Source organism: Podarcis gaigeae (genome assembly GCF_964106915.1).
Source record: "Podarcis gaigeae genome assembly, chromosome: 5".
Lineage (NCBI taxonomy): Eukaryota > Metazoa > Chordata > Lepidosauria > Squamata > Lacertidae > Podarcis > Podarcis gaigeae.
In genome coordinates, this window is record NC_139681.1 from 59,134,379 (window position 1) to 59,155,124 (window position 20,746).

A 20,746-nucleotide genomic window follows, 5' to 3' on the forward strand; every position below is an offset into this window, starting at 1 on the left:
GCAGTTTGCATCAGTTTGCAATGGAGAAAATAAATCACAGGGCCCCATCTGCTAAAACAGAGAAAACTGGCCAAACCAAGAATGAGAATAGCAATCCTTTGCTCCATCACCTCTCATGTCACAATCCCTTTCACCTACCAGCTGATCATGCTAAGGTGTGTAGACAGGAAATCACAAGGCATGGATGAGCAAATAGCTCCCTCTTGTGGCTCTGTAGCAGAAGTTTTTTCCTCTCTTTACCAAGAATAAAGTACTGTTTGCTTAGATTTTAATATCGGAGAAAGGGAATTGGCAGACAAGGATCAGGTCCTTCCACCAGTTATAGACAGACACTTGCAATGCATGGGAAGGCAACCAGGTTTCACATCCTATCATCACTGTTGCCGTGACTTTTCAAACTGTCACAAAATTTCATTTTCCAGGAAAATTAGCTTTGAGACCTTTCCCAAGGTCAGTCTCCAGGGAAGTAGTTTGAGTTCAGGATCTCTCTGATTCCCTCAGTTTTGACTGTCAGCACATGGCAACAAATAACTTCTCTGGGTTTTAGCAATGTTAATGCTTCAGAAGTAGCACTGCCTGCATGGGTTGGCAGAAGGTAGTTATTGGTAGCTTGCTGGATGATTGCAAGGTATAGCCTCTTCCCCATCACTTTGTTCTGAAATAACTTGGATGTAGAGCTGCCTTGAGCCCGAGAAATGGTGCAGCTAGTCCAGCGTTGTCTAGGCTGACTAGCAGTGGCTCTCCAGGGGTTTTCAACAGGGGTCAATGCCAGCAGGAAACCTAACTATGCCTTCCCCTCTAATTAAGCCTTGTGGAGAAGTGGGGTGGATTCTGACTGCATTGTTGTTGTCTTGGTTCTCTACTCCATTAACTCAGTCCGTGGAAAGAACCTTCTTTCCATAGTGATCATCTAATACAGGCTCCCTCTTTTCCCAAATGTCTTTTCAGAAGCCCTTCTACAGAGGATGGGGAACCAGTGACCCTCTAGCTGTTAGTGGACCACCATGCCCATCAGCCCTGACCACTGGCTGTGCTGGCTACAGCAGATGAGAGTTGTCCTCCAATAACAGAATGGAGGACCTTCCGTTTTACAATGTCTATGAGGACTACTGTGATGCCCACTTTCTATACCATTGTGGAATGATGGGCCAGTAATGGGAAGAATATAGAATCATGGGAAAGAGCAAGAGGAAAAGAAGTGGGTTGTTGATAGTTGGAAGGGAACGGGCACAGGAGTCCCCTGGTCAAGCCCAGCTCCAGTAGCACACACTTTTAAAGTCATTATATTTATGGTCACAGACTCTCCGTCTCTTAAATCCGATCTCCATTCTGCATAAAAAATAAAATTAGCCAAGAGTCTGTTAAGAAGGCACCAATAACCACCAGTATTTAATGTAGGATTTTCACATTAACAGAGGGCAATACACCACAAGAAACAACATATTATTTTACTTACATCACTACATTGCATAAATAAGTAAAGGTTGTCCACATAAGGATAAGTTAAGAGAACAGTAAAACATGAAAAACAATGGGGGCAGTCAGAGAACCTGCACAAGCAACGCTGACACAACAATGGGGGCAGTCCTGCTTTCACTTACAATACCGCTAAGATTTGAATGATCCAAGCTTAAGATCTAGAGTAACCGAAACTGGTTTTGCCCACTATGATTGCTTCCCCTGACATTTTTTTTGGCAATTTTCAGTCTTGCCTATGACCTCCCAAGTGTTAGCAGTTTTCTACTTCTTTGGCTGAAGCTACATACCAGCTTCGAGGTTGGGGAGATGAGGAACATAGAAGCAGCTAACCTGTGAGTCTCCAGGTGTGGTCGGACCCCAAACTCTTTATCAGCTCCAGACCATATGGCTACTTGTTGTGGGTGACAAGAGGTTGAGTTGAACACCACCTGGAAGGCCACAGGTTCCCCATAACAGGGGTGTATACATCTCTACACATCAGAAGACCATTTGACAGGGTCCCTGACACAGATTTACGACAGTCTTTTTAGAATAAGAAAAAGAAGCTCAATCCTCACATATTTAGGAAATTCAAATATACAGTGCCTTTGCAAAAGCCTTTGAGCCAAATCTATCTGAGACTAAGGCAGAAGCCAGTTATCAGGAATAGTAAGTGGCCCTCCAGATGTTGTTCAACTCAGCCACATTAGCTGGGGCTGATGACTGTATACTGGTAATAGGTGGGAGTTTTAATAGGCGTTTTGTCCAACACAACTTGGAGGGCCACAGGTTCACCACCCCTGACCCAGACAGACACTTGTTCCTTTAGGTGCAAGGGAAAGCTTAGCAAATACAGAGCTGCAAATAGCAGTATTGCTATAGCATTGCACTACCCTCTCACCTGCCCTCTTCTCGTTGATGGAAGGAAACAGGAACATTTCTTTTATTCATCTTGACAGCCTCTCCTCCTTTCCAGGGAGCAAGTCAGTTAGCCTTCTGTATTTGCAAGTTCCTCTCTTTCAGTGCATTTTCAGCAGATTGTTAGTCATTAAACTGTCAGCCCCCTGTCCTGCCTGAGCAACGTACATCAGAGCCTGGGCCACAGACAATGGGAATGTGACAGGTAGGGGGCAGTGAAACAGACTCCATCAGGCAGAGCCTCAGCCAAAACGCTGTCTTGGCAATCAGCGCTGATGGAAGAATAATCGTAGCAGGCGGAAGGCAAGTGTCTGTGGCAACAGAACTGGCGGCCTTTTGAGGGGAGAAAGATGTAATCACATTGCAGGTGATTCACCAGACATGCTAGAATTCAGACAAGGAGCCCTTGGGCTCTATTTTTTTAAAGGGGCAGTTTGCAGAAATTCTTTCCTGCTACCGCTGCTCTTAAATGAGGGATATTGCTGGACTACAACTCCCAATCATCCCCAAGAATAGGACATGCTGGCTGGGCTAACTGGAGACTGAATCCAACAACATCTGGAGTGCCACAGGCTCCCTGCATCCCTGGTTTAAGATGTCTAAGTTCGGATACGTCCGACGCTGGGATTTGTGACAGATGAGCCACAGGCCTGAGGGAGATCCCTGCAATCTGGGAGAGGCAGCTAAGAGCACAGCTAAAATCCCATCAGTAACCACAACAGAGAGACTTCCATACAAAGAGAGGCCGAGATGAGCCTAGCTGCCAAGGGGATATGAAAGCTTGACTCTACTGTGGATGCTAATGGGAATTGCAGGGGTAAAAGAAACAGTGTGCGTACACACTAAAAGCCAAAATAAACAAACAAACAAACAAACACCAGCCACAAAACATGACAGTGTAAGCCAAGTCCCAAAGAACTGTTAGAAAGATGGACAGCTGAGAGAACAAGGCATACAAAGCAACCTCTCCAAAGAGAGGCTATACTGCAGATACTGTCCAGTCCATTCTCAGGCTAGACAAGTGGTTGAATAGTGGTTTCCTCATGTTCAATGGAAGACTCTGTTATTCTGGCAGACACAGTTGTAGGCCAGGCTCCAATAAGTGAGGTTAGAGGGATAAGCGAGTCCTGACTCACAGCTTGGGAGTAGCAGGCATTATCCACAGAGCTGCAAGTCTTTGCTGTGTGTAGATATATACTGATATAAAGAGAGAGACCGACCATTGAGTGGATCTTCAAATGGAAGACTCCTTTGTCGAGGAACCATGGAATCGAGTATATTTACGGGAGTCCTGTACCAGAAGGAGAATAATTAGTACATTTGTACTGAGCTGTGCTTGCAAGCATTAAGAAAGGAAAGGAAGCCACGGACACATTTCGCCACATTACACCTCTGCTTCCTGTTGAGAAGACCAGATTTAAGGCTAAGGACCATTTTAACCCACTCTTCTAGCTTGGTTGCTTCCCTGCACATCTTCCTTTCATTCATGGATGCTGCCAACAGAAATAGTCTACTCAAGGCAGTTTGAGGACTAACATTAACACTTTAAATCTATTCACTAGTTTTATCTGTCAGATAAAAGTTAACCATCCTGACAGCAGCTTCTTGGTTAATTCTTGTCAATGAGTTTAGGCATCAAGCTATAGACACACATCACACACTTAAAAAGAATCTTTGCAGCCTCTGTGGTGCAATGGGTCAATGTGTCTGAATGTTAACCAGAGGTTGATGGTTCAGGCCCACCCAGGGGTGGCTGTGGGCAGGATAACTGCATTGCATGGAGCTGGACCAGATGACCCTTGGGATTCCTTCCCCCTCTACAATTCTATGATTCTATTCTTCCAAAAGGCAGTTTGGTAAGTCCACAGGCTTCATACCAAAAAGGAGAACATGAGATTGCAAGCTGCTGCTGCTGCTTATACATGGTAATGTATACATACAGAATTGAACTCCCCTTTCCTGTCCTCAGGGGACCTAAGACTTGCTCAAATCACATTGATGGCTGGAGAGGAAGCAGGTTTCTGTAACTAGGGAAGATGAGAAAACTCTAACCTCTGAACCTTGCTGTCACTCTCTAAGATAGGATGGTTCAGTTGCCAGCAACTGGCCTGCCTAAATTCAAGTCAACTTCTAACATGATCTTACTCATGCTGCATAGATTTACTAGCCTGCCGTGTCACACACTTGTCTGCCAAACTTCTGGAAATTAAGCTGCTCCAGAAAAAAATATGGAGCCTTAATTCAGAAGGAAGGAGCATCCAAATGCAAAAATGGCCATCAGCCAATAGGAGCAGAGGCATCAAGTTCAATTCCCCAGATTTGGAAAGGAAAGAAACAGCCTTTTGTTACACTGGGAAAGAAAGAGTTCAACTACCTAAGAGCAGCGGGGCAGATGGGCTTAGGGCTCACTCCTACAATGGGTCAGGGGTTACAGGATTCAGTGGAAACCCTGCTGCAATGGAAGAATGCCACATGTGTCACTGCCACAACAGATATGCTGGCAGAACACTCAGCCAGTGACATACGTATCTGGAAAGCATCAAAGCTATTGGCAACAGAGACAACCAGCACTTATGCTGGATTCCGTACCCCTTCAATACACATCCATGTCAACATCAACACCAACACTTTATACCAAACATGGCACAGAAAAATTCCCTTCCAGTTGCTCCTTTGTAGGGTTGGCCACTCAGCACAAAAACTCTGCTGGGATGATTGGTCAGTAACCATGTACATGCCTCTTTATCTTTTCAGATCCACTCTATGAGGTGCCATTCAATAAAAAAAATCAATGTTCCATAAGTGTTGAATCAGGTTCAAGTGGCTTTAGGATGCAACTCTTGGAAGGAGGGTGGTAGGGAGGTTGGATGTGACTTGGGCTCCCTCACTTCCTGTTTTCTCTGGCTCCACAGATGGGTCACTGAGAATGCACCAAGGGCCGGAGTGTTGCTGCCAGGGGATATGAGGCAGTCAGTGAGGGATGGGATGCTACCCAGAAGGCAGAGCCATCAGGCACAGGGTGGTTGGGGGTTGGTTCTATGGGCTGCCAGGGATCTGAGGCTGGTGTGCAACTATGTGGGGTGGGGTATTTGAGGTGCTGGATCCCTTCCTACAAGGCTGCCTGGGGCCTCTTGGGAGCTGTGCTACTGAGGCTCACATGTTGGGATGCTGTGTATTGAGGAAGCATGGTCGTAGCTAGCATGGCTCCACTCACAAGCCTGCCAGTGTGGTTTGGCTCCCTTTGTTTCTGGGCAGCATGGGAGGTATCATTTCTACCACATTCTGAAACTGGTGGACTGGACAATAGCAGTGTTTCCAAGGAACTTGGGGTCATGGCTGGTGTTTCTTCCCTCCATTCCCCACTCATGTCCAGGGCTGAGCAGGTACTGCATTTAGTAGCCATTCCACTCGCATAGCAGTGGCATATTCGAGGCCCCAGCACCAACACAGCTTAGGGCTGCTCTGTTAGTTATGTGAGTGATGCATCTAGAGCTTTAGGCTTATTCCAAGACTTCCTGTTGTGTTCAGGAAAATTTAGGGCGCCATATCAGTGCAGACGGATATGAACTGCAGGCAATAGCTAGCAGCAACCCCCTTCATGAACCAACCCCATTATGAGTGCACAGTGATTGTTCTTCCAGCTGGCCTTACCATGCTAACATTCTCCTTGCTGCCGTGCTTCTGCTCTTTCATGCCCGCTGATTCCAAAACTGCATCCTTCCCTTTTTTATCCAAAGACCCTTGACTCCCCAGCACCTTACGCTGTATGAAGAAAAGGAAAACACTGGGATTGTGACTGGGGAACGGAAAGAAAAAGGCAACAGAACAGAATAGGGCTTATTTATGGAAGCCTGAATATGTACACCCCATACCATCAGAAAGCTTATGCATCTGGACAGCAGACAATATGCCCGATACATACACCAGCGAGAAGTAACTTGAGCAGCACCACTGCAGCCGAAGTTATTGTTAATGGTAGAAAGAGCCATACCTTGATTAAGCCACTGAAGGAACGAGTGCGAGCCCGCTTCTGGGTCCGGGGTGTGGGTACACCTGCCTGAGGAGTGAGAGCTTCAGGGTGCTTCTGAAACTAGAACACACACTTTATAGCATAATTAACTCTGCAGCATTGCCCATCTATCCCAAAGATTGATCCTGGTTTCCATTCCAAGCACAAAGCCCCATTCATGCCTCTTTGCTCCAGTCAGTTACCCAAGTCTCCCTTCTACCTGTTGAATGAGCTTCTTTTTCTTGGCAGAGTCTGGCATATTATGAACATGGTGGAAGAGCTCTTTCAGTGCTTCTTCTGTATGTTGCTGTGTGTCTTCTTGGTGGGCAGAGGGATCCACCAGTCCTCGCTTCTTGAATTTCAGAAGCTGGAAGTCCTTGAAATTCCGGGGCACAGGCAAGTCCAAGTCATCCTGCAAAAATTCAAAAGAACCCTCTGCACTTCAGGCTGTTTTGTCCTATAAAGACCATTAGCACCCCACTCCCAATGATAGCTATCTTGCCTTTCATCACACTAATAAAGGTAGTCTGAGCTTCATATCCAGTAGCAAAGTCAGACCTGGGTGAACAGCTGAGGGCTCGATCTTTTCCTCTCTCCCCAAAATATGCATGTGCTATAATAATGTTGTTCTATTTTTGACAGTTAAATGAGAATTTGTTCCATTCTCTAGAATTTTAGCCTAACTAGAACACATTTTAATAGAGGGGATATGTAGCAGTCCAAGTGACAAAACTGGGGTCGAATTACGTCTTTTCTGCCTTCCTAAGGAATAGATTTCCCCCAAAGAATCCCTTATTGGAAATTCTCATGAACAAAACTGTTTTAGTTATCAGTTTGCTGACCTGCTGGTGCCCATGTTGGGTGCTCCCTTTCATGACCAATGTCATGGACTGCTCTTACCTTTGAGGCATGTGTTCTGGAGTCCAAGTAATGCAGCCTTGCACATTCCCGGATATATGAGGGAGCCTTGAAAGGAGAGTGAAACAGAAGGAGTCAGACACAATTAAGCCAAAGTCTCCCCAACTCTGAGGTTCCATCCTATAGCAGTTGCTCCAGGCACTCACCCCGCCAGACAAGCAACTTCATCTTTCAATGTAATCCATGCAAAATCTTCTGAAGCGTGCTTCCTTTATAGGTAGGAGGGTCACCCAGGGCAAACATTCAGTCCTTTATCATCTCAGATATGTTGTATGCTACCAGATGCTTTAGGAGTCTCACTTTTTTACAATTAAATGTGAACCTGCCTAGTTTTCTAGAGATTTTAGCCATTAATAGGGATATTTATTAAGCTAAATGGCAAAGAGGGACAGATGAGGACCCAAAGAGCAGCCTCAGAGACCATGATAGTAACTGATCAGGAAAGGGGCACTGTCTGGTTAAAGCAGAGTTTGGCACGGTAACTACAAGGACACTCACATGTGCAGGATATCCTGCCATTTAGAATAGGAGGCCTTGTTTTCACATATCAGTGCCACTTGTGATCTACCCAGCAAAGGGAGCAGGCACAGTACACAGCACCTCCAAGGAAGTAATAGATAAAAAGATGTCAGGCTTGACAGTGTCAGGACTGTGCACAGAACATATTTTCCCCCAGGAGGGGACAGCCTGACACATTTGCTAAGCAGATACTGAAAGAGAGATAGAGATTGTCCCTTCCTTTTGAAGCACCTACCTTGAAGAGCTTCTGCGAGTGCTTGATCATAAAAGCCATCCCGTTATTTAGCTTGGGAATGTTTTCCTGTAGGTCACTGGCAGTCACCTGGCAATAGTGGAAAACACCAAAGCAGAATTGTTAGGAGAGTGTAGGTAAGATGCAAGATCCCTGGTAGAGGTAGGTTTATTTTCAGGAGTTAGGACACAGCAGCCAAGCTGGGATAGGACAGATGAACTCCTTCCCAGCCTGGGTTTTTGTACTGCTGCCTAAAAATGTAACACCACTTACATTTCGAGGCCACAAAATGTGAGGTGAAAACATAAGAGCCAGGTTATGAGCTGACATCTTGTTCCTGTCCTGCTTTTTGGCTGTCTGATAAAGCAGATCCAACAGCAATTTGAGCAGGCTGCGATTGGGGGCTGGCAGGATCAAGAAGAGGAGCTGCAGTGCTTCAATCTGACGCTGCTTATCGGGTATGTTGGTCTTGTTGCCCTTGTCATCCAACAGCATCAGATCTATTAACAGGAAAACATCTCAAGAAACTTTATCTGCACACACATTTCAGGAAACTATACACTATTTTATCAACTGCCCATTCCCAACTTGCCATCACACTCCTTTGCACTCTTCTTTTCCTCAGCATAAATCAGAAATCCCAAAGATTTCATGCTTATATATTTCTATTATGACATGGGCAGAGAAAGTAGGCCTTTCTCTGATCCTAACTCAACAGCTTTATCACTGAACAAGGCAAACCCCAAATTATTGATGCTAACATCCTGTGGGCTGGTTCCCACTTCCCTCCAAGGCTGACTCACCTGAAATTTTGAGGTGTGCATGGAAATGTTTATGGGTCAACAAAGGCTCTGGTAATTCTCCCAAGAACATCTTCAGTAGAGTGGCCACATCATTGGAGTGAAACTCCCCTGAATCCAAGTCAATTTCTGTCCCACTGTTCAAGGCTTCTTTCAGATTCTGCTGCCTGGTACTGTTTCCTGGCACTCGGAACAAGCCTTCTACCCGCAGATCTGCACCATGAGAAGAAAGACAAGAGGGGTATCAAGAATATGTTAGATAAAATGTTGTCCTCTTCTAGTATATTGACAAAGCCTCTTAACCTTTTATACTTTCCTTTTCTTCCTGCCACATTATCTGAACATCCTACAGAGGTCTAGTACAAAAAAATCACTAAACATTTGATATGGGGGGGGGCAGGAAAAGGTTAGTGTCTAGAATCACATAGCTCCTAGGACTTCCTCAGCTCAGAAATGAGTTAAATCTGTGCCCCCAGACCAGTCCACTATCCTTGACTAAACAACGACTGAAAGGAAACCACAAACCACTTACTCTTATGCAGATATTCTATCAGTTGAGATATTTGAGCGATACCTTCTTCAGTCAGTGGAGCTCCAAAAACCACCCCTTTCTCTAGAGATGAAAAGGAGGAGATAATGAGTAGCCAACATCATCAACTGTTGTGAGACCCAGAAATGTGCAAGCATTTCCATACTATACTGAAAAGGCAGAATTAAAAAGCCCCAGTTCACTGTGTGTTGACTTCGACCCTTTCTCTTGCAAATGCAACTCCTCATCTCCTCAGGTTTAAAAAAAGCAAACAAAAAACGCTTACTGTGATCTGGAAAGGAAAGTATGCTGTAAAACAGATACAGGTTTTCTAAACTTGGATCTGTTTCAAAATGACACAAGGAGCTGCACAAGGAGCTAGACAGGAAGGAACTGGAGGGGTCAACCTCCCACTGGAAGGTACGAGCTACAGTGGTGCCCTACAAGACGAATGCCTCGCAAGACGAAAAACCCGCAAGACGAAAGGGTTTTCCGTTTTTCGAGGCGCTTCGCAAGACGAATTTCCCTATGGGCTTGCTTCGCAAGAAGAAAGCCCATAGGGAAATCTCCGGGGACCTCTTTTAAATGCTGGCGGTGGGGAGCAAAGCCTTTCCCCTCCCTCCGGCCTTCAGAAGAGGTCCAGGAAGGCCGGCGGGGGCCGAAAGGCTTTGCTCCCCACCGCCAGCATTTTAAAAGCGGTCCGGGATAGCAGGGAAGTGCTTCCCGCTATCCCGGATGGCTTTTGAAGGCAGGCGGGGGGGAGCAAAGACTTTCGCCCCCCGCCGGCCTTCAGAAGAGGTCCTGGACCTCTTCTGAAGGCCGGCGGGGGGCAAAAGTCTTTGCTCCCCCCTGCCTGCCTTCCCGGGAGAGCGGAGAAACGCAGCACTTTCTCCGCTATCCCAGACGGCTTTTGAAGACAAGTGGGGGGGAGCAAAGACTTTCGCCCCCCGCCGGCCTTCAGAAGAGGTCCTGGACCTCTTCTGAAGGCTGGCGGGGGGCGAAAGTCTTTGCTCCCCCCCGCCTGCCTTCCCGGGGGCTTTAAAATCGCCCCGGGACAGCGGAGAAGTCCGCTGTCCCGGGGTTTTTTAAAATGCTGGGGGGGGGGAGAAAAGCCCTTGTCCCCCCCCAGCCTTCAGAAGAGGTCGGGGGACAGACTGTCCCCGGACCTGGTCTGAAGGCGGTTTCCATAGGAACGCATTGATTGATTTTCAATGCATTCCTATGGGAAACCGTGCTTCGCAAGACGAAAAACTCGCAAGACGAAAAAACTTGCGGAACGAATTAATTTCGTCTTGCGAGGCACCACTGTATCTCATTTGAATAATTCTGGCCAGTGGAGCAAGTGGGAGGGACAAGCTATCCAAGGATCCCCTCCCCACTACAGGGAAATACCCCAGAACAGGGTGGCTAACTTTATTTGGCACTGAGGGCTGGACACCCCTTCAAGGGCCACATGACATGTGCGCACATCCAGTTACACACCATGCAAAATTATTGCTCATATCTAAAATCCTTCTTCCACCCAAATCTTTATCATTCACCTTCCAGTAATCTCCTCCAAATTCATCCCTCTTCTCTCCAGCGTTATACATCACCCTGCATGTTTCCATCCCCCCAACCCAAAGGTTCTTTCATTCATTAAGCCTACTCCCTCCCAACCCAATATTCCTAGGGCATAGAACATTTGTATAAAAACTACATCTTAGATATTTAGGCTGATATTTGTAGTCATATTTAGGCAGGTAAAGGATTGTTCAAGCAATCTCACATTTCATCCTTTAAATGTGACGTTTATTATTTTGTTGCCAGGGCAAGATGGAAACCTTTGCAAGTTATATTGCAGTGGGAAATAAGGGCTGTATATTTTAATTCAGTTTGGAAGAAATATATCCCTAGATGATGATGAAGATGAATAGTAATTAGTAATAATAATAATAATAATAATAATAATAATAATAATAATAATAATATGCCACCCATCTGATTGGGTTGCCCCAGCCACTCTGATCGTCTTCCAGCAAAATAAATTTGCCAGAAAAGAAACAAGTAGAAATGCAGGTTGAGAGTCCAAGGCTGGTTGTCTACCAGATTTTTCTCCCAACTTAAGTGACTGTTTCCTTGTTCAGCATCTCTAAGCAACACCATAGGAACATTGCTCTTAGCAGCTACATAGGTCCAGTTAAGACTTTGAAGAGGAGATACAAATAAGGGTATTTTCAAAGGGAACCGAGACTGAGAGCCAGCTGAAGCAGGAGAGTTTAGCTATAGGAATCCTCTTGCCTGCTAGTAGCACAGAATGACCAGCTGACCAAAGAATTAAACATAAATGTTTTACAAGTATGGGTGGGAGCACAACATTCATCCAAACCTGGCACACCCAAAAGTGTAGGCAGCACAATGGGAGGAAGAAGGTACACCAGTTGACAGCTGAACTAGTGATTGCTTTTCTAGGTAAGATATAAGGCATAGACTACACTGTTGAGACTATTTGCTCATCTAGATCAGAGTAGACTATTTGTCTGGCTGGCAGCAGATGTCTAGGATCTCAGGCAAACATTTTGCACATTAGTTTTAACTGTAGAAGCCCGGGATTATATGTGGAACCTTCCAAATGCAAAGCGCATGCTCTGTCACCAAGCTAAGGTCTCTCCCCAGCTCTCCTATTCCAGATTAAAAAAAGACACAGTCCGTTACTATTGCAGCTGTATGTAGTAATCTACCCCCAAAAGTGGATCTCATGTTGTGGGCAGGCATCTTTGCACACCACACCCTCCTCACTCTCTGCTGCTTTCTACCTCCTCTTCCCACCCTCCATAGAAGCACACACCCATGCAGTTTTTCCCTTTCTGTTTCGGGACTTTTTTTTTAACCTGCTTTTAAAAAAATAAAGATGCATATACTACCTTCTAGCATGGGTGGCACCATTATGGCTGCCAAAACAAGAGCTTTGTCCTCCATAAGAATGGAATTGAAAGGGATGATAAAGAAAACTATGGGTGGAGAACCTGTGGCTTTCCAAATATTGATGACTACAATTCCCATCATCCCTGATCATCATGCTGCCTGGGACTGATGCGACTTTGAGTCCAGCAGCATCTTAGGGCCACAGGTTTCCCACCCCTTGTGTAAATCAAGTATTTAAATAAACATTGTCATTGTCTTACAGGCAATGACCGATTTAGCAGAAGAAGAAGAAGAAGAAGAAGAAGAAGAAGAAGAAGAGGAGGAGGAGGAGGAGGAGGAGTTTGGATTTGATATCCCGCCTTTCACTCCCTTTAAGGAGTCTCAAAGCGGCTAACATTCTCCTTTGCCTTCCTCCCCAAAACAAACACTCTGTGAGGTGAGTGGGGCTGAGAGACTTCAAAGAAGTGTGACTGGCCCAAGGTCACCCAGCAGCTGCATGTGGAGGAGCGGAGACGCGAACCCGGTTCCCCAGATTACGAGACTACCGCTCTTAACCATTATACCACACTGGCTCTGTCCGAATGACGCATGAGCACGCACACAGCGCCAAACCCAGAAGTAGCCCTGAAGCATCATAAAGATTACCTGAAAAGGGGAAGAACGGGGGTGGAACAGAATGGGAGTAGAATGGGCTTACGCACGCTACGCCAACACACGCAGGGGTCCAGAACTGAACCCCCATGTAAAATGAGAATTGCCTGTACTGCCCTTATTTTCTTTTGATAAGGGGCTGGTCAGCACTGTACTTGGACCAGAAAAGTTTTCACATACTTCCTTGGAGTTGTTGCCACATATGTGGGACACTTAGCAGAGGCTGTACCCAGGATACCAAGGCTTAACATCAAAAAATCTTAGCCAACACATCAGACTCACCTTTGCGTTTCAGAGACATCAGGGAACGGAAAAACCCTGAGGATGTGCCAGGCAACTGAGGGTCCTCCTGTCCCATCAGCTGGGCTAGCTCTGCTCCAGGCAGGTCAATCAGCCGGGTGATGTTACTGACCACAAGCTCTGTGAATGCCTCAGGTTTCTCATGTCGCAGCTTTTCCACAAAGAAGTCTGGATTGAAGATGATCTGATGCCGTTGAAGGGAGGAGTCATTGCAGATAACTAAACTGCAAATGGCATCACTAGGGAGAGAAACAAAGATACATTACTTTGGGAGACATACCTGAACACAAACTAAAATACTCAGCTACGCAGGACCCACCTGCAGATCTGGGGTAGGGAACCTATTTCAGCCCAAGGACAGCATTCCCTTATGGACAATCTTCCTGGGAGCCACATACCAGTGGAGGGGAGAGCCAGAGGCTGGTATGTGACTTTTTATGCAATAAAGTACATCCACCACGTAAAAGTTTCTAAAACACACACACACAAAGCTCTGCAGCAAGGCAATAAAGTGATGTTACAATAATTAAGAATAGATTCAACCCAGATAAAAGCACTTGAGGATGCAGGGCTGGTGATGGGCTTTGGCCATCCTGAGAGCTGAATAGAGAGGCTTGGAGGGCCACATTTGGTCCCCGGGGCCTGAGGCTTCTTATCCTTGCTGTAGATACCAGCACAACATGTATAAATCAAGTCAGGTGGGGCTGACCAGATAGCACATCATTTAGCAATCAATCAAGTACAACCTGGAGATAGTCCTTCAGCATGGTCTCTGTTTGAGGGATGCGCTCACCTGTCATATTACACATCATACCCTACAGAGGGCAAGACCTTATAACTGGCCAAAGTTTGGTATTGAGATCCTAATCAAAATATTTAACAAAAAAACCAACAATTTAACTTACATTCCAAATTACTAAGCATGTATGAAAATAATCTAGAACAGATTTGAGGTAGAGATTGCATCATCTTCTGAGACGTGACATTCTGTGCCAGGTTTCTCTCTATGCAAAGAGAGCAAATTCCTGTTTTATGAGGGGGTTCAGTTGGACTCAACAAATATAATTATCTGTTTTCTTAGAGGTGAAGTATTATGAAAAATTTGTTGCAAGTCAAACATTTAAAGACACACAGGAAGAAAGGCTGTCACATGAATTTAACCAAATTATCTCTTATGCACTTGAATGCCATGATGCAGTGGGATATTTTTACGAAGATTACCCAAAAGCCACCCCTGTAGCCATACCCTACTGCAGTGCCAGCCTAGGGGTGAGTTGTAACTGGACAGTAGGTTCTTAATTGGAGCAATTAAGTTGGCAAAATCACTCCAAAAGCAGCAAAGCATGGAGAAGTACCGCTTTCTCCAGCCACTTGGTGAGTTGGCTGCCAAGTGCAGTCTGATTCCAGTGCTGCTTGGTAGACTACCCTGCAGTTTGACGTGCTTAACAAGCCGAGGACAAGATGGAGCAGTTCAGCTCAAGCAGCTGGGAATGATTGTCGATTGACCTCCCACTTGCAGCACATTCTGCTGTCTTATACATGTCAGCCCACTAAGTACATTGTGTCCAAAACACATTGTAATCTAATTAGATCCAACTTCTCTCTACTTGCTTAGTGCAGTAGTTAGTGTCTTCACCCAATAAAACGGATCAATCCACAGAATAGCTATGCCAGTTATTCACCCTTCCCTCCCGTGTGTCCCAGTCATGATCTAAACATTAAAGAAAATCCACTGAACTAAATTTGACTGTCATTCATGCAATACCTATTTGTGGGGTTTCAAATCTAATCTTCTAGAAAATCTGATAGCCCCTATTACTTAATAAACACAGAAAGTCAGATTGCTTACACAAGTGCAGAAAGCTTCTGATGAGGCATTGGGAAGCAGAGACACAGCGAGAAGAACTTGCTCCTTGTTTTCAGAAACAGATCTGCCTGCTCCAGCACAGCCTATGCAAATTCCATGCACACTAAACAACACAAAGACTCATTTATTAGCCCTCTTGGCACAAATGCATCAACCTTGATATGGAGCCAAAGCAGAACTCAGGCTAACCAACTTCTTCTCCACTTTTCCTACCCCACAGAAAGTAACAGATGGAACGCTAGGCATGTCACCTGTATCAGACTTGAACACTGAATGGAGAAAAGTGTCCTTGTCATATTCATTGACAGTCTCTGCCCATGATTTTAAACAATTACTTTTAAGATTTCTTCAATTTTAAGCAAACCCTCACAATAGTTTAGGCATCGCAGTTGAAAATAGCTCTTGGACTCATGCTGGTGCATTCCCCTCATTCATGTCCAGTATATTATGTGTATATGCATGGTGTGGGTGTGGGTGCGCGCGTATTCACACAATATATAAACTCTCATCTCTACTGACTTTCCTTCCACATCTTCTGCATAAAATTCTTGTCTTTGCCTTAGTGCCTTCATGACTGTGCCCTACCTACCCTACCTGGTGGATCTGATGTCACTCACTGCTGGAGACTTCCAAAAGCTTGCAACCTTAGCACTTAACCCCAAAATTTTTTACTTCTTCCATTGACTTCACCATTCCCAGTTACTAGAAACCTTTCATGCATCATCTCCATCTAGACTTACCACATTTCTACTTTTCTTTATGCAGACCTTTGGTTGAGTGGATATCCTCCCTCCTCTTCAATTACTACCCTGGGCTGTTGTTTTGTCAATTGCATTACTGATGAATTTTGTGGTTATATTTTTTGAGGTTTTAATACAATTGTACTCTTTTAGTTGTGATATTTTTCTAACCTGCCCTGGTTAGAAGGGCTGGTGAAAGGCTGGCTACATGTAAAATAACAAAATAATTAATAAAAAGAAATCTTTTTAAAATCTCCCCTTTTCATGTTTTTCATTCCCCAGTGTGTAACTACATTGCATAAGATCGCGGGGCAGCCTGCCTCCATCATTTGCCCCACCCAATTTATTTTTAAATTTTATTTTAGGTACTCTCAAAAACCTAACAATCAAAAGAAAACAATACCATAAATAATTAGAGGTTACATCCCATCTCTTCTTGTTGCCTTTTTCTCATCTGAAACCAGCCTGAAGGATCTTTTGAGTATAGCTTTCCCCTTGTTTTAATTCTTTAGTCCCCCATGCATTTGGGGCATACTGTAACAAAGAAATGGGCTTGCAGTCCATTTATTGTCTTGCCCTGACAACTAAAATCCAACCCCATTTTATGATTAGAGACCTCACAGTTGGAAACAGCTCTAAACCCCCTTATTCCGTGCTACATTTTACTGGGCTTTGTAGTTTTGAAAGGTCACTTTATCAGCAACACTCCCCCGCACAAAAATATGCCTGCCTATTATTAACGCTAATGAAATGGAAATGCGAGACAGCACATACAATCAGGACCCTTCTCAGACAGCCCAGTCATGCACAATAGAAAAAGCCCTGTACTGCAGCCATGTTAAAGGAGGAGGAGGATGTGTACAGCCCACTCCCCCAGTTTGCATAATATTAGAAAAGAGCAGTTACTGATGTGGGCAGGGGGAGCAATCTTGTTTGCTTTGCAGCTTGGATTCTCCACTTTTATCACAATAGTATTGCAATCATCAGTGCAATAACCTTCAGTGTTGCTGCTTTACCCCCACTATTCTTTGTGTCCAATTAGAAAGCGGGTGTCCAGGAGAAGCAAGAAAAGATTATTTGGTTTTTGTTACCAAGGCTGAAGAAAAACCAAATTAGCAAGGGCAATGTTTTGCTCATGAAGGGGTTGGGGCGGGGAAGGATGAGTGACAATGACATGAATGAGAAGACTTTTGTGAATGGAATAAAATCCTCAAGGACTTTGATCTAGTGCCATAGCAAAACAAAGGGGAGCTGGGCTCAATAGAAAGACAGACTAATGGAATTATGTGATCACTTTAACTGAAGCAACATCTAGGCTTCTTGTAGTAGCATATAATATTTTTTCAGTCATGCACAAGGCTGTGCCTCTGACAGCTTCTAGAACTTTTAACTTGGTGCTTAGAATCCAGTGCTTAAGTACCTAATACTTGGAGCTGAAATATCTGAAGAGCAGCTCTAATACGTACTGACTCGCCTGGGTGTTAAGGTCTGCAGTGTAGATCCTACAGGTGGTTTGGGCCATGGCAGAGTGTGGGAGGGCCTTCTTTGATGTGGCCCCCAGCTTGTGCCATGCTTTTCCTCTAAGATGCATCTGGCCGTATTATTGTAACTACATTGTCAGTGGGTCAAGACACACTTCTTTGCATAGGTCTTTGGGGGTACAGGATTAATTAAGAATATGCATTCCACTGCAGTGTTGTTACTGATGCTGCTTGCTTTGATATGCTTCAATATATGGCAAGGCATGTTACTTGTATGTAATTCAACATGGGATTACAGGGTGGAGTAGGCTATCAAATACATATAAATATAAATAAGGTGAAGAACACCCACAAGCATTCGAGGTAAGGCCACAGTAGAAGATGATTGTTCAGTCACGGCAGGTACAGAGGGATATTAATAAGGAGAACAGTTAATTTAACAATAAAAGATATTGCAAGGAGCAATTGGTCCAGGGGAAAAATATTAATAAGAATTGATTAAGCACAGAACAGTGTCTGCTTAACATATAGAATATTGACAAATTGTAATCTGTGGTTTGAACCATGGTATATTTGTATCAGTGCTAGGATGCTTGTGCTATCATCAACTACTGTTTGGAGAATGAGAAGCTAATAATTATTATTGTTCATACTTTTTGCATTTCATTTTCCTCTGATTTTAATCCTCACCAACTATGTGTACATATACCTGCAACTCAGGATAACACTTCATGCATCTGAAGGATTGCAGCCCTTTAAGGTTATGCCATAAAATAAGTGTTAAGAAAACTTTCCTCCTGTAATCTCCAACTTCCAGAGGATCAATATCAGAGCCTTGCAGCACCATATTTCAAGGAATAAAGGGATTAAAAGTGATTGCAAAGAAAGGCCTTTTAACAGTGAAAGGTGGTCAGAAAATAAACTATGGAAGAACCAACTGCTTAATAAAACATGCCTGTTGTGGAGAAATGAATACTAAGCATTCATTTTGGCATTTCTTACAAACAGAGCCGTAGTCATGCTGTCTGTATCAAAGGCCTAAACTAATGGATGACTTTGAAGATTACATTGTAAGATCAAACAGAATTGCTCCAACTGCAGTTCCTAAAAAAAAGAACTGGTGCTCCCTGAAAAATACAGCAGAAAATGAACTATTAACTCTACAGCAGACTCCAGCAAGCTTGAGCAAAGAAGCCATTTAACCTACAGGATGCGAAGAATAAACATGCTGAAGCCCTGAAAAAAAATATCAAAAGCTCACAAAGCAAGGAGGATGTTTCTAGAATAGAAATGTTTATTTTATTACACATGGAACTTACCACCTTTCTTCTAGTAGTGGCGCAACTACTCATAGCAAAAAGAAACCATAAAAAACCCTGCAAAGGACTTGATCATCTACACACCACACAATGGAAACAGAATATGTGGATACTTGCTTTATCTGAGAAACTAACTAAGAGAATACACGACCTGAATGATACAACTAATATTTTGTTTCAATATGGCATCCCATTATAAAATATTCAAATAAATGCCCTGATGACTGACACCCACCAATTATGCATATAGATTTATGGGAAAATTTGACAAATTAGTATTCTATCCTGGGGGAGTGGGGAACCAATTGTTTTGAAAATGTCTTCTGGAAAATTAATAAAATGTATTTTAAAAAAGAAATTTTATTCTGACTTGTTTCTTGCATAGTATTGAAATGTATCGTTCCAATAATGGTTGAAGTAGCAACGGTTGTATTATTAACCTGTTAACACATTGCATTTATTTCTTGATATATTTACATCCCACATTTTCTGCAAGGAGCTAAAGATGGCATACATACTTCTTCCTCTCCCCATTTTATCCTCACAACAAGCCTGAGTAGATTAGTGCTGAGAGGTTGACTGGCCCACAGTCACCCAGTGAGTCAAGCAGAGATATGAAGCCTGGTCTCCCAGATTCTAGTCCTACACTAACCAGTACACCACATTAGCTCTGGATGAACACTATTCCTTTGATATTAGGGCAGAAAACCACACTTTGTACTTTAGGTGTGCACACTGGCACATGGAAAGACAGTGTAGCCTAGTGGCTAGTGCCAGACTAGAACCTAGGAAACTAAGGGTTCAATTCCTCACTCGGCCATTAAGCTCTCTGGGTGACATTGTCCAGTCACTGTCTCTCAGCACTAACCTACTTATGGGCTTCTTTTGGGGATAAAATGAGGAAGGAGAAGAACCATGTACATCACCCTGAGCTCCTTGGAGAAAAAACTGGTACTGTATATAAATGCAATAAATAAAATAAATATCTAGAAGAACCACATGTCAGCTAGATTGGAACATTGACATCCTCTGTATCTCTCCTTCATCCCACCCAACAACCACCCCAAAACCTTGCCCAGTTCTGAATCACTAGGATGTCCCTTCATAAGAACATAAGACAAGCCCGCTGGATCTAGTCCAGCAACCTGTTCTCACAGTGGGAAACCACCGTGAGCCTACTCTCCCCTCCTGAAGTTTCCAGCAACTGCTATTTGGAACCACTGCTGCCTCCAGTTGTGGAGGTATTGCACAACCACATCTTGGCTGGCAGTCATTGACAGCTCTCTCCTCCATGAATTTGTCTAATCCTCTTTTCGAGCCGTCCAGGTTGGTGTCAATCGCTGCCTCCTGGCAGGGCGAGTTCCATAATTTGACCAATTATGACCTCGTCTTTCATCTGTCCTATGTCTTCCAGCATTCAGCTGTATTGGATGCCACTCGTCCTAGTGTTATGAGAGAGGGAGAAAACCTTCCTCTATCTGTTATGCCACGCGTAATGTTATCATATTCTTCTGTCATGTCGCCCCGTCTCTGCTCCACCCCAGACTTCCTCCTCGCCCAGGCGCGTCTAGAGGGAGAAGGGAGATCCGCCTCCTTCGCTCTCCTCAGCCCCTGGGCAAAGAGCAAGAGCAGACGGGATGGGCTTCAGAGCACTGCACCTCCGCTCTATGAAACAGCTTGCCCTAGAGGCAGGGCCACAGGCCTCACGTCCCAAGGCCACACAAATGATTGAGGCACCACAGCGAAAGGCTCGTATACCCTATGCCTTGTTTCTGTCTCAACCCCGCCCTCACCTGACCCACTTCAGCTTCTCAAAGTCTTCTGGCCACGCTACCTCGGCCCGCCCGGCGGACACACCGACCGACCTACCTGCCCACTCGTTTCTCTCCTCCTCTCTCTCTCAGAGCCGACTCCGCCGCCATCTCATATCTGCCGCCTTGCCTTCCGATTGGTCGCTTCAACTGCAAAAGCCTATTGGCTGTTTGCAAAATAGTCCCACCCGCCGCTGCCTCGTGGCCGCGCAGCCATTGGCCTGTTCGAACACGGCAAACGCCTAACGACCATCAGGCCTGGAAGCGCCGTTAAAAACCGAGGAGAGGGG

At 44.7% G+C, this 20,746-nt stretch overlaps 2 protein-coding genes across 4 annotated transcripts in view; one reads left to right on the plus strand and one right to left on the minus strand.

Moving 5' to 3' along the window:
- Positions 1–20,746, plus strand: part of PGAM1 (phosphoglycerate mutase 1) — a 152,485-nt gene that overhangs the window by 97,164 nt on the left and 34,575 nt on the right. The window lies entirely within an intron of this gene.
- ARHGAP19 (Rho GTPase activating protein 19) lies at positions 1,362–20,664 on the minus strand. 3 transcript variants are annotated; one of them, XM_083738029.1, is made up of 13 exons: positions 20,515–20,586; positions 15,846–16,049; positions 15,088–15,188; positions 13,221–13,477; positions 9,387–9,467; positions 8,858–9,067; positions 8,328–8,554; positions 8,058–8,144; positions 7,286–7,351; positions 6,606–6,797; positions 6,368–6,466; positions 6,028–6,138; positions 1,362–3,667 (listed from the first exon to the last, which is right to left on the minus strand). In XM_083738029.1, exons 3-13 carry the CDS (start codon positions 15,114–15,116, stop codon positions 3,611–3,613), a joined length of 1,416 nt encoding a protein of 471 aa, XP_083594155.1. In that variant the 5' UTR covers positions 15,117–15,188; positions 15,846–16,049; positions 20,515–20,586; the 3' UTR covers positions 1,362–3,610. The 3 variants fall into 3 exon arrangements, with proteins under 3 accessions (XP_083594155.1, XP_083594156.1, XP_083594154.1); XM_083738030.1 differs by lacking the exon at positions 15,088–15,188; XM_083738028.1 differs by lacking the exons at positions 15,088–15,188; positions 15,846–16,049 and having other exon boundaries at positions 20,515–20,664.

Excerpts from the sequence above, each read along its gene's own strand:
- ARHGAP19 (XM_083738028.1), bottom strand. The coding sequence starts at position 20,567 with ATGGCGGCGGAGTCGGCTCTGAGAGAGAGAGGAGGAGAGAAACGAGTG. Across the intron at positions 8,145-8,327 it reads ACATTTTGTGGCCTCGAAAT|GTGACTGCCAGTGACCTACA; the intron begins GTAAGTGGTGTT and ends CACTATTGCCAG. Across the intron at positions 3,668-6,027 it reads GCAAGGAGAATGTTAGCATG|GACTCCCGTAAATATACTCG; the intron begins GTAAGGCCAGCT and ends CTTCTGGTACAG.